The sequence below is a fragment of the Fusarium fujikuroi genome, chromosome FFUJ_chr09, assembly GCF_900079805.1.
Source record: "Fusarium fujikuroi IMI 58289 draft genome, chromosome FFUJ_chr09".
NCBI lineage: Eukaryota > Fungi > Ascomycota > Sordariomycetes > Hypocreales > Nectriaceae > Fusarium > Fusarium fujikuroi.
In genome coordinates, this window is record NC_036630.1 from 1,636,039 (window position 1) to 1,648,712 (window position 12,674).

At 47.4% G+C, this 12,674-nt stretch overlaps 6 protein-coding genes; 2 read left to right on the top strand and 4 right to left on the bottom strand.

The window, feature by feature from the left end:
- Nucleotides 1-869: 869 nt before the first annotated feature.
- On the bottom strand, nt 870-2,045 carry FFUJ_09659 (related to alkanesulfonate monooxygenase; the record flags this gene model as incomplete). Its single annotated transcript, XM_023568413.1, has 1 exon — nt 870-2,045. One exon carries the CDS (start codon nt 2,043-2,045, stop codon nt 870-872), a length of 1,176 nt encoding a protein of 391 aa, XP_023435616.1.
- Nucleotides 2,046-4,456: 2,411 nt separating this feature from the next.
- On the top strand, nt 4,457-5,935 carry FFUJ_09658 (uncharacterized protein; the record flags this gene model as incomplete). XM_023568414.1 has 2 exons in its annotated part: nt 4,457-4,490; nt 4,542-5,935. 2 exons carry the CDS (start codon nt 4,457-4,459, stop codon nt 5,933-5,935), a joined length of 1,428 nt encoding a protein of 475 aa, XP_023435617.1.
- A 610-nt stretch (nt 5,936-6,545) lies between these two features.
- Nucleotides 6,546-7,209, top strand: FFUJ_09657 (related to glutamine rich protein, nitrogen starvation-induced; the record flags this gene model as incomplete). XM_023568415.1 has 2 exons in its annotated part: nt 6,546-6,668; nt 6,718-7,209. 2 exons carry the CDS (start codon nt 6,546-6,548, stop codon nt 7,207-7,209), a joined length of 615 nt encoding a protein of 204 aa, XP_023435618.1.
- Nucleotides 7,210-7,410: 201 nt separating this feature from the next.
- Nucleotides 7,411-8,455, bottom strand: FFUJ_09656 (uncharacterized protein; the record flags this gene model as incomplete). XM_023568416.1 has 2 exons in its annotated part: nt 7,411-8,048; nt 8,101-8,455. 2 exons carry the CDS (start codon nt 8,453-8,455, stop codon nt 7,411-7,413), a joined length of 993 nt encoding a protein of 330 aa, XP_023435619.1.
- A 293-nt stretch (nt 8,456-8,748) lies between these two features.
- FFUJ_09655 (uncharacterized protein) lies at nt 8,749-10,280 on the bottom strand (the record flags this gene model as incomplete). XM_023568417.1 has 6 exons in its annotated part: nt 8,749-8,885; nt 8,934-9,149; nt 9,202-9,993; nt 10,042-10,125; nt 10,174-10,202; nt 10,252-10,280. The coding sequence occupies 6 exons, from the start codon at nt 10,278-10,280 to the stop codon at nt 8,749-8,751; spliced, it is 1,287 nt and encodes a 428-aa protein (XP_023435620.1).
- Nucleotides 10,281-10,832: 552 nt separating this feature from the next.
- Nucleotides 10,833-12,548, bottom strand: FFUJ_09654 (probable TPR domain protein; the record flags this gene model as incomplete). Its single annotated transcript, XM_023568420.1, has 1 exon — nt 10,833-12,548. The coding sequence occupies one exon, from the start codon at nt 12,546-12,548 to the stop codon at nt 10,833-10,835; it is 1,716 nt and encodes a 571-aa protein (XP_023435621.1).
- Between the last annotated feature and the right edge of the window lie 126 nt (nt 12,549-12,674).

A 12,674-nucleotide genomic window follows, 5' to 3' on the forward strand; every position in this document is an offset into this window, starting at 1 on the left:
ATAAAGATGGCGGGCTCCAGTAGATCAGTCTCACGAGTCCATTCCTATTTCGTATAATTTTGACGACTGACTTGTCTTGGTGTTTGAAGCTGAGTCACAGGCCATTAACAAACGCGATGCTCAGTAGTGGTCGGACAAGCCTAGCCTATAACAACTTCGTTGTGGGAGTGTCATAAATTGCCGAGACTTGACAGGCTGCAATGTCGAACCATATTTACAGCTGAACTTTGTAAACCAAATTTCTGATTGGTTATTCATGCCATCTTGGCTTTGGAATCATTCTTCAAGTTTGCGGGGCTGCGGGGTTGAAAGATGTCTGAATGGTTCGATGTTTTAAGCTGCATCTTTTGTTTTACGACTCATCTAATCAGCTGGATTTTATTGCGTAACTATAAGTGACTTCCATGGAATTATGGCTGATTGGGGAAACAATAAGCAATCATCATTTTTGCCTCTTTAGGAAGTTTATATCCGTCAGAGTAGTACGTGGGCAGCAGATATGTAAACTCACGGCTGGAGAAGACTTGCCTGCTTGTGTGAGCTATAGTAGGACTAATAAGTATATATGATTTGTAATTTCCTTCACTATGGCGCCTTGCGATTTGGAAACATCATATTGTGTTTCCTTTTCGGGGCATATAGACTTGCATAAACGCGATATTCGGGGTTCTATGTTTGGGACCCTGAGACTGGAAGCAAGGAAGCTCTTCCGTTGTCTTTGGTATAAGCACAAGGAGATGTTTTGTATGATCTTTGGTGGCCTTTATGATAGTAAATTCAAAGATACAAAGATGCTTTAATCGTTATTATTTCATTCTGAACGCTATGCACTATGAACTCAATGCTAATCCCAAGCAGCAATCCAGAACTTAAGCAGCGACTGGAACAACCTTGGCTTCCTCCTTGACCTCCTGCTTAACTTCTTCCTTAGTAGCTCCATTGCTGCCATTGGCGCCGTTTTTGCCATTTTGTCGCTCCTTCAGAGCAGCTCGTACGCCAGGTAGGATGTATCGACCATAATCGATGGCATCGTTCAGGTTATCGTATCCACGAATAGAGATGAGCTCGGCGCCAAGGTCGACATAGTCAAGAATAGAATCAATAATAGTCTGGTGAGAGCCTACCAGGGCTGTAGATGCACCTCGAGCATTGGTGGCTGTGACGGTAGGATACCAGAGAGCACGATCTTGGACCTCACCCTTCTTGGCGATATCTAGCAGACGTTGGGACCCAACGTTCTGGGGGCGGTTGTCATTCGGTGCAGCCTTGCCAACCCCCTTGGGTCGGTTCTCCTTGAGGAGGTCTAGTGTTCGGTGAGCCTTGGCCCAAGCGATCTCTTCTGTATCGCCGATGATAGGTCGGAAAGTAACCCAGATGCGAGGACGATCTTTACGGCCAGCCTTCTCAGCCTCGGCGTAGATACGATCGATCTGCTCCTTGGTTTCCTTGAGCGGTTCGCCCCACAGACCAAAGATATCGGCGAGAGCGCCACCAATACGGTAGGCATCATCAGATGAACCGCCTACTGAGACGTCGATGTGCCCATTCGTGGGGCGGACTTGGTTGGAAAAGTTCTTGAAAGTATAGTACTTGCCCTCGCAGTCGAAAGGCTCAGGGGAAGCCCATGCCCGTCGGAGAATCTTGATATACTCCTCTTGACGAGCATATCGCTCAGACTTATTCAAGAAATCACCCTCACGGGCTTGCTCAGTATCATCTCCACCAGCAATGAAGTGAACAACAACTCGACCCTTGCCAAGCTGGTCAAGTGTAGCGAGAGCCTTGGCAGCGACGGTAGGGTAGAGGGTATTAGGGCGAAGAGCAATGACAATCTTGATTTGCTTGGTAACAGCGAGGATAGTGGCACCGATGGTGAAGGGGTCAAAGGAAGAGGAGTGATAGGGGATCAAAGTGTAGTTGAACTCGTAATCATCAAGATTCCGGGCATACCGGACGAGGAACTCTGGATCGATTCCAGCCCCGGGAATGGGGTTGAGCTCCGTAGAGGGGTTAGGGAAAGTTAGGCTGATGAATTCTGTAGGCATTTCGGCGCTGAGTTGTATGATATTATCTGATTTTAACAACGAAGCTGAAATCCGAGAGGTATCCCCAACTCTTATATCAATACTAACGTTACCTCGAAGTTGTTTTAGACCCGTTGTATTTGCGTGCTAGTCGAGTTTCATTATTAATATCGAGTATGGCGAAATATTGCGACAGATAGTTGATGATCACGCCTTCGCACCCACCCCGATCTCGGCTAATCAGATCAACTGAAACCTTTGTCTGAGAGATTAAGAGATTAAGAGAACTATGAGAACATCTATTCTATTTGGAACGTATACATGGTTAAAGGCGCGGTGATGAAATAAATTTGCAATTTGTAGCTCAAACAAGTCTCATGCCCATCATGACCCACCTTGATAATTCACAAACTTTTCCAGTTGATATCCTAACTCTATTGCCAGTATTATTAGCCATTTGGCTCTTCAGATCTTCTCCAAGGTTCCCCGCTCACTTGCCCTCCAGCTTGTATCCTTATCCTCTAATGTGACAGGGTCTACGATGGCGTCAGATTGAAACAGATCCACCATAATGACACCTGCGGCCGCCACCGACGGATCGATGTACCCGAATTCGATGCTATAAAGGTTCTTGAGCACCTCATTGGATACATTTATCGAAATCCTTATCTGGAGAGTCTGTCTCTTTGAGCTGATCGGTCCATCTTTGTTCAGATGTGGACTATCCTAGAAGGTCTGTCGTTCGATCAGCCAATACTTATTAGTGGAGGGAGTTGTCAAGATCCGATCATCCAGACTGGACCCTTATTTATAATCTGCGATGTTTATTCCCGCATGTAGACCCTTGCCGAGTGGGATGTGAAATGCATTGGGGAGATACGGCGTAGACAACTTCACACGTCCGCCCTATCTGATAATCATCTTCTTCACACTGTATAGTTGATATGTTTATCAGAGGCTTGAAACTCTGGCCAGGCGTGATTATAATTTCTAAGTAATATGTTCAATATGTATGATTCACTCTGAAGTCGAATTCTTCAACTTACCGTTTTCAATACAATGGCAACCAGAGTTCTGTTTGAATCTACATAGAGAAAGGCATGTAAGGTTTGCACTTTCAAGTAACGAGTGTGAAATATCCAGCTTCAACTCAATCTATAGTAACCTTCAAGACTCATCATTACATGGTAGGTCTTCTGGTGAAAAGCTCATTACATCGATCAACACAGAATGCTCAACAGAGGCTGGTAGGAGATACTTAGTACATAAGTTGGATATTTTGATCAATTTATGTTTGATTGGTCACTTCGAGGGGCAGAGTAACATTTAGATCTGAGTTTTACATAATTTCGAAGAGTTGGTGGCAATTTGTAGTGATGAAATAGTTACTAAACGCATAGTTGAGGAAGCTAGTATATATAGAGCGTAATGTGATGCCGCTGCTCTTCTTTGAGAAAACTATTGTGCACCTATTGCTACAACCTTGTTCGTGTCGCAGCTCTAAAATGGCAATATTGTAAGGAAAGGGAATTCGGGAAAATTCAACTTAGGATTGGGATGGTAGTAGCCATGATGTACTCACCTATGCTAGTTGGTTGACTATTGAATCTTGTGATACTTCCAAATGATATCAAGGCAACAACACATTGGAAAATCCCAGGCAACTCAAGTCTCAGGTAATCTATAAGTACCAGGCCATAGTAAGTTGTTCTTGCAGTCTAAGCACAACATAGCCTGTGTTTTGAGTTGCTGATATGGTCTTCCTGAAGAAGATGCCCAGGCAGCATTTCCTTACAAGATCTTAACTTAAAGAAGCCGCCGCATAATCTCGTTGCCTAGAAAGCATCAGTCTTGGACATGGGACGGTGTTATCATTTGAGTAAATACAACGCTGGCCATATACAAGACAGAAACAGAACTACGCGTCAACCTTGTACTGTCAGTTCCCGAGCTGGCAATTTATTTATCAGGGGTTTCAGTTGTCTGTAATAGCGGGTGAGAGTTGCCCCGACCTCTTACAGATGAAAGTTGCCATGATGCTTGTCGGGCTGACGCCCCCCAGTTGCCAAGAGAGTGGCCGTTCCTTATTCTTCTCTCTAAGAGGGAGGATCGAGTAAACTTGTTAGAAGAACGGTTGAATATCTGCACAAGTTGAACAAATATTCATAACTTCTTGAGGAGATAGTGTCGGGTTCTCGGGGAGTGGATTTCCCCGTATCGAAGGATTGTGAACGGGCCCACATCTAATTTCCGCGATAACCTCAAGAGGCCGCCGACTTCCAATCAATTGCCTCAGATCACCGGTAAATCCGTTTCAAGGCCGCCTGACACTTTCAACAAGAGTCAAAGGCTCTTTATAAGAGCAAATCTCCCAGAGTTCGGTGGAAATAGCACATTTAGATCATCTGCCATTAGTGAAACCATACCTCATCATGCCAGCGAAAACAGAGTTTCTTAGATACGCGAGTATGTAACCCTACCAGAAGCCAAACTGCTACCTCCTCTGATGCTTGATAGGTCCCAATGAGATGCGGACTATTGCCCGTGAGGATGTTGGTTACTATAATGCAGTCGTCATTGGTGCAGTCTATGACTTTGCCGATGGGATCAACGTCAAGTCACCTTCGACCTATTTCCACGCGTTAAAACGCTGCATTGAAGAACATCCCTTCTTCTGCGTTACTGTCGGAGACAGAAACACCGACAAGGGCTTCTATGAGCGGGTGGCTAGCATCAATGTCGAGGAGCACATCAGCTTTGCTGAGGACAAAAATGCCGAGGCAGACTCACTGGAAGCCATTGCAAGATCTATGGAAACAGAGATAGACCGTCCCTTTGTCTCTGGAATTCCACCGTGGAGGATCGTGATTCTTCCTCTCTGCCCCTCTCAATGCCATGTTGCATTCTCTTTCTCTCACACCATTGGCGATGGCATCACTGGGGTTGCTTTTCACAAGACGTTTCTCGCAGGACTGAGGGAAACCCCTGCAACTGAACCATCATCGATCATTGCTCCAACAGATAAACCTCTCCCTGAACCATTCGACACAGCGGAAAGGCTGCCAATCTCATGGTCATTTCTACTGGCACCAGTTCTCGCTGAGTACATGCCATACTTTCTCGTCCGATTATTTGGCCTACGTGTCTCAGCGTCCTTTGTCGACGAAGGTACATGGACAGCAGCGCCCATCTTCTTCAACCCTGAGACATATCACAACAAACTCAAAATCCGGCAGATCGAGGCATCGCAGGTAAACAAGGTTGTGCAGCTTGCGCGGACTCATGATGCGAGGTTGTCAGGAGTCATGCACCAGCTCATCACCCGCGCACTGAGCAAGGCAGTCCAGGACAACAACGTCACCAACGTCACCAACTTCGTGGCGCAAACTGCTATAAATATGCGAAGATCAATCGGAATGTCCAATGACGTGGCGAGTGATATTGTGTCCGGTTCCTACACCATTCATCTTCGTAGCGCTGCGACAGGTCCTTTGACCGAACAAGAGTGGGCATCAGCTGCTGAGGCCACCAAGGAGTTCGCCATGACTTCTACCAAACTCGAGGATAACGCCATTGGTCTGCTTCGATATGTCCCGAGTATGAGGAAATGGACTCTTGGTAAGATTGGCAAGAAGCGGGATTCGTCCTACGAGTTCAGCAATGTTGGCGTCTTTGATAGCGACAACGCGAATAACGACAAGGTCAAGGTATCGAAAATGACCTTTGCGCAGCCTGGTCACGTTGGAGGTTGCCCCATATGTTTCAATATCGCCTCTGTAAAGAATGGCGATCTGGTGTACACGGTTACGTGGCAGCCCGGAGCATTGGGGCTTGGTGATGAGGCGGCAGAGGAGAGGATAGTGGAGGAGATATGCGACCAAGTGCAGCGTGGCTTTAACGAAATAGCCTAGACTAGTAGATTAGTTTCCGTTTCGTGATTGTAGCTTAATAATGTTTAATATCTTTGCCTATTGGCTCGTGATATTCTGCATCTGGTGAGCATTTCGATATTCTGCCTCATTTCATGTTATGCACAGAACAAGACCCTGCCGATCAATTGCTACACAGATTGTGGCTCAGCGTGTCCCAGGTTCGGACTCGGGAAACCCGATAACCCCACAAATGGTGCACAGCATGTCACTCGACGATATTAGTGGTTCAGCCCTGCACCGTTAGCGGTTAGTTTGAGCTTACAGGCTTGTGTCTAGTGTGTGTGCGTGCGGCTGTGAACTGCGCCTACCTAACCTTAGTCCTACTGAGTGGTCTGTGACATAAAGAAGCCTTGTCGGCTTTTTGTCAGCTAAGGCGGATTCAGTGACAAGCTAAGCCAAAGTAGCTCGTCTGCTGTAACGGGAGACATGGAGCGATCGTGGTATTTAAAAGGCGGGGGAGGAGCTGTCGTTTTGAGTTTCCATCCATCATCATCTCGTCTAGTTATCTACCAGTCACTCAAGCAATCCTATTGATCAATTTCTCCATCTATTTTCTACCTAGTACCTATTACCTACCTACAGAACCAACATGTCTGCCAACGATTATTACGGCAGTGGTAACGGTGGCTACGGCCAGCAGGGTGGTTATCCTCAGCAGCAGAACTATGGTCAACCTCAAGGCTATCCTCAGCAGGGCGGCTATCCCCAACAGGTATGTTTCTCATCTCAACTCCTCTATGCCACCACTAACAACATTTCAGCAGCAGTACTCCCAGCAACAACAGCCTCAGGGTTACGGGTACAGCCAGCAGCAGCCTCAATACTCCTCCCACTCGCCTCAGCCCACCTACGGCTCGCAAGCTCCTCCCCAGCAGCAGTACGGCCAACAGCCCACCTACGACCAGCGCGGCTCATCGTCCTATCCCCAACAACAGCACAACAACCCTCAGTATGGCGCCCCCGCTTATCCCCAGGGCGGCGCTCCTGGACAATACCCTCCCGGCCAGCCCGGCCCCGACGGTGATCGTGGTCTCGGAGCTACTCTCGTTGGTGGAGGTGCCGCTGCTTGGGCTGCGCACACAGCCGGTGGTGGTCTTCTAAGCAGTCTCGGAGCTGCGGCTGCTGGTGCTATCGGTGCCAATGTGCTCGAGAACAAGTTCAAGAAGGGCAAGAAGGACAAGAAACACAAGAAGGATAAGAAGCACAAGTCCCGCGGCATGGACAGTAGCTCCAGCAGCAGCGATTCTGACTAACGATGGTTGTTCCTAATGGGTGGGATATGGAGTTTAGGTCTTATAGCAATTATTTTTTAGATTTATCTTCGGAATACGACGAATACTTGGTAACTTGAACTTTATGGGATTTTTATAAGTGACAATAGACTAAAGCATATGCAATACTACACATCGCCATTCTGAGTTTAGATCCTAAAAATAAGCTTATATGCCAAGCTTTCAAGCTTCTTGGCTGAAATCATAGCTATTCCCAAATCCTCGGTTCAGGTAACTCTCAAGCACGGCCTCCCTGCTCGCCCAATCCACTGGTACATCCAACCCCAGCCTTCCCTCTTTTTCTAGGCCTTCTAGAAACGGCTTTATATCTTCACCCAGCTCGAGTCTCATTCTGTTCCTGAACCACGGCGCAAAGTGGATCATGGCGAGCATCACCCTAGTCTGTTGAGTGGTATTGGGCATGCCAGCATGCCAGAGTCTGAGATCGCGCACGACGATGCTGCCCTTCTTAATGACGGGCTGCAAGGGCGGTGAGACCTCTTGACGCTGGCGTAGGAGTTCTTCTCTAATGCGGCCGCTGGCTCTCTCGCCATGTGCACAATCTTGTGCATCTAGACCAAACCCATTGTGGGTGCCAAGCCAGATCTCTGTGGATCCATTCTCTGGTGTAGTTGTGACGAGAGGAATATTCACGACAAGGGCAAAGGGATGGTCTGGGTGTGCAAAGTCCGCATCTGAATGCACAGGCTGGCGCTGAGGAGTTCCTCCAGGAAGAGTTGCCATTGCAGAATTGGCAGAGCAGAACGTCCACTTTGGCCGAGGGCCCATCATGGCAGTAGTGATCTGTGTAGCAATTGGGTCTGAGTCACGTGAGAAAGTTGAGGTAAGACAAGTTCGTAGAGGTATACTTACTTATGAAGATAGAAGGGCTAAAGTATTCAGAAACAGGAGGAGCATCTTGTTGAATATTTCCCTTGTTGTAGTTGAAAGGGCCCTTGTCACCTCGAGCCTGTAGGGTATGAGCATCCTCAATCATCTTCTTGTTGAGGGTGTCGATGTCCGTGTGAGGAACAACATCTTCCACAATAACCAAGCCATCTCTGTGCATGTGTCGCACAGCTTTCTCAAGGTTTCTGGAGTCGAGAGTTCGATTCTTTACTTCTTGAGCTGAAGGTCGAACAACTCCGACCTGTGGAGGTTGTGTTACTGTTGCAAAGGTGCGTGCATGTTTCGCCAGGGCCGAGGAAAGCTTTTGGGTGCGCAACATGATGAAAGACCTTAACAGTAGTATGTGATGGGGGTTGGAATGTTTTGAATGAGTCTGAAGGCCTGTTTTTGATGTTCCTGGGGGTAGAAAGACCTCCTCATTTATACTTGTAACGAGTAAACTTGGTTATGTAGATTTCCCGAGTTCGGAAAACCTTTCCCCACTGGTATGGATCCTTGGCCGCCACGATGCAACAGCTTGTCGTGAAAAGATTTGTCAATGAGAGTTTTTCATGTAACATTTCCTGCGGCTTTGGCGATGATAGCAGGTTAACTGGTCACAATACTGACACTTTACTCTTGGTCCATCCCCCAAGATCCCTTTAGATCACCAATGAGTCGCTCGACTGGCCATCCTATGGTTGATTTACATGCGAGTAGTTGCCGAATAAGCTCCTGCTGCGACGCCTCGGCTTTGATAAATCTTGCGCCTACCCAAAGGTTAGATTTTATGGCGTAGACGGGATAGTATTACATACAAAAAGCTATTGGCCCGAATGCATTTACCAGAACTGACGGCACCTTGGCAGTGAAAGCAATGCCGCATATCTCAAGGGCAAAGTACTCGAGAAACATTTCTTTGGACTGAACTTCGAGTCCAGGTAGATGAAGACCGCCTAGGTCCTCTAGGCTTCTTGGGGAAGTGTAGATGCAGACTATTGTCATTGCGACGAGATAATAGTGAAGTATCGCAGCTAGTCGGCATTAGAGACATTGCTGTTTCGGGACAGAGAGGAACTTGCTCACCATGGCAAGGCTGCAGGAACCAGATTGCAGGGAATAGACGAGATGCGGTACTCTCGCCTTGAAGTCTTGAGTAAGGCTCCATGTGACGCGGGCAAGAATTCCGCCAGCTTTTGAGGTCTTCCTTTATGTAGTCCCACTGACGGCCATCTGTGTTTTGTTTGAAAGACATGTTGATTATCTTACCCAGGATTAGAGTAATAGAGTTGAGATAATCTTGGTCAGAGCTATGCTGGATGGTCAATGGTGTACTCTCGAGGTCCATTTTCAACGGACACTCCTCAAATAGACTGAATGTTATGTCCTCTCTGAGATAGTTCCAGAAGCCTGCACCTAACAGCCCGGCTTGTGGAATGCCTGATAGCACGTCATGGAGCGATGCCATGGAGTAAGCACCACGAAGATGCATGTTGGGATCAACATCACCGTCAAGAATCTCGTATGAACGCAAAAGGCATGTCGCAGCGAGCGCTACACCTCGACCGATAAGCTCATCGCCTGAATCCAGTGCGATGAGAAATTGAACACAGCGATGATGATAGAATTCAGCGACTTTGCGAAAACTTGGAGCTGATGTTTTACAGGCATGCATGGAAGAGAGTGCGATGACAGCACAGAAGAGAAGAGGCTCGTCTAGGGCAATGGATGGAACTTCAAGGCCAAAAGAACATGCTGAGTCGCTGAGGTCATACCATTCCGAGATAGTAGAGGTGTAAGCATGGAAGAGGCGCGCTATGTTCTGGTCTTGTAGAGCTGTTCGTGGAGAGTCAGGGTTGGGTAATTCTTGGTGGTGGACTTGCTGAGCAGTCAGCTAAGTAACTCAGAAAGAGTGAGACAACAGACTGAAGTGGGTCGGTTTCTTTGATCTATCGCAGTAAAGACCGCTCGTTGTGCATTGTCCACAGATGGGAAGTGCTTGATTGCCTGCTACACGCATCAGAACAAGGTCTTGGGAATAGGTAGCGTCACTCTTACACTTTATCTTGCGACGACGGCAAGTATTGCTCCATCTATGTTAGCTGAGAGATGCTTTCCCAAGGTAATTAAGCTTACCAAATTCCTTTCTTGGTAGGTCGTGGCATCTTCACATCAAATTCGAGTCATGATGAGTTGGTTATGTTGTTGGATGGAGGAGGCAAGTGGATGTTGCTTAGTTATAATGACTCCAATACACGATTGTGGGGTTTGCTTCAATTCAATATGCGTAGGTACAGTACAATGTGATAAGCAATTTGATTCAACGTCTCCCGGCTTAAGCGACACCAAATCAAATAAATATGTAAATTTATATTCCATTCATTTCACGATTTCTGGTACTCTCAAGTATTAGATGACCACAGGTAGCAAGAAACCTTAGGACCTCAATCTTAAATAACAAAAGGATTTAGGTAAGTTATCATAAACTTAAGGCGGTCTTAAATAAGTTTATATCATCTTACTTAAGAATAGAATTTTCTTACACTCTAAGGGATAATAGTTGCTGAATCTCTTATATACATAACTCTCAACTCATCATGGTCCGCAAATAACCATTCCGAAAGGCCGTGTGAATCCAATCATTTAAACAAGAGTCTAGGCTATCTAACATACCATCGCCATGTCTTCAAAACAATCTAGTCATCTATAGAAATGAATCACAAACGACAACATCCAACAGGATTCTCAACATCCCGTCTGCAATAACATGACGACTCGATAGGCACATCCACAAAAGCCATAGCCGTCTTGAGCTGCTGCTTTATGATCCGCGCCTCGCCGTCGAGTTCCAGCTTCACTGCACACTCGTGATAGCCGTGGAGGGCCCAGACATTGTTAGGGTGATGTCTTGCCCTGAATAGCTTGTTGTTCAACCCGAGGTCGGTGCGATATACTTCAGCAGCTTCTTCGATGCGGCCTTGTTCCATGAGGAGAGCGGCGTACGCATGACGGGCGGGTTGCATCCATGCCCACGGCTCAGCGTATCGCAGACCATCATCGAGATCGATTGACTTTCGAAGATGCTCAAAGGCAAGCTCAATGTTGCCCCGTCGGTACTCAAGCTCGCCATCGAGCATGGCCTCAGCCACAGCCAGGACATCAAGGCACTTATTAGGGTACTGTGTACGAGTCGGCGGCACACGAGCTTTGGCAGCAATGAAGAGTTCTCGTTGCTTAGCTGACTCTTCAACATTTCCCAGCGCCGCATAAGCAACACCCTTGGCATAGTGAATCGTCGCGGTGGTCACGCAGAGCAGTTTCTGGTCCACAGGAAGTGGCATGTCAATGATTTCCTCCCATTTTCCAAAGCGGATGAGGATATGTGGACGAACTGATCGGAAGGTTTCTAGCCAATCTGCCATCGGGGGCGACTCAATTCGTAAATCTTGGTCTGGAATAGCCACTTCCATTTGGTTCACTGCCTTGATCGAGACACCGTACTGGCCAGCAAACATGGCGGCGTAGATGAGTGAGTGGTAGTCATGCATACGGTATATGGTGTAGAAGTCGCCACCGCCCCGAAGGGATACAAATTTCTCATCAGCTATGACAGCTTTTGCATTAGCAGAGATGGCACGCCGATAGTCTCCGATGAGGATGTCGAGATGCGAAGGCATGTGAGCCAGGTGGCCTGCTTCATTTGCCAATCTGCGAAGATGTTCGGCTGCAAGAAGACCCTTTTCAGGCTCGGTTGACATTTCGGTGACGTGAATGTAGGCATGCAAGAGTCCGATATGTTCATATCCGCCTTCCTGAGCTAGACCTCTTTCAAGAACTTGTTGAATCTCTAGAACCTCAGAACCGGGCGCAGGCTTCTCTGTTCGGACGTCCCACAGAGCCCATGGCGTGAGATTCATGAGTGCATCGGCGTACAGGGTTGCGATGTCGAGATCATCTTTGAACTCTTCATAAACAGGTTTCATAGCTTCCGCGTAGGCACTGTTCCAACTCCTGGCATGATTCGTGTCGTTCTCATCTTTGGGATAGCGATGTCGAATGGCACCAGCAAGTGCTCGTTCAATGGGGCTCGCTTTTGAGGCTAGAGCTTCAGCATTTTTGCAGGCTTCAAGGCCTTTCAAAGTGGTGTGCTTGAGATCGTTCCGGTCGAATGCTTTCCATGGCTTGTTGTAGTTGGGACCAAGAGCAAAGGCAAGGCCCCAATATGCGAGGCAACATTCGGGGTCAATCTCAATAGCCCTTTCAAAACAGCGTTCTCCTTCGGCATGGTTGAAGGCGTAGCACCAAACGATGCCATCTTCGACCCATCTCTTGGCCTCTGGTTTGGGGGTAGTAAGGTCACGAGTGAAGGGCGGGAGAACAAACTCTTGTCCGTGAGAGTCATCTGACTTGTGTGTAGACTGTGATGGCCCCATCTTGAACAAGCCAAGACGTATGAAGTATGAAATGAGGCGAGTGGCTGTCAATAGTAAAAACCCTTGTAACTTAATAAAAGACGTTGTTTAGATGGATGTGGATGGTTGCTGCTGGCCTTCGGGAGA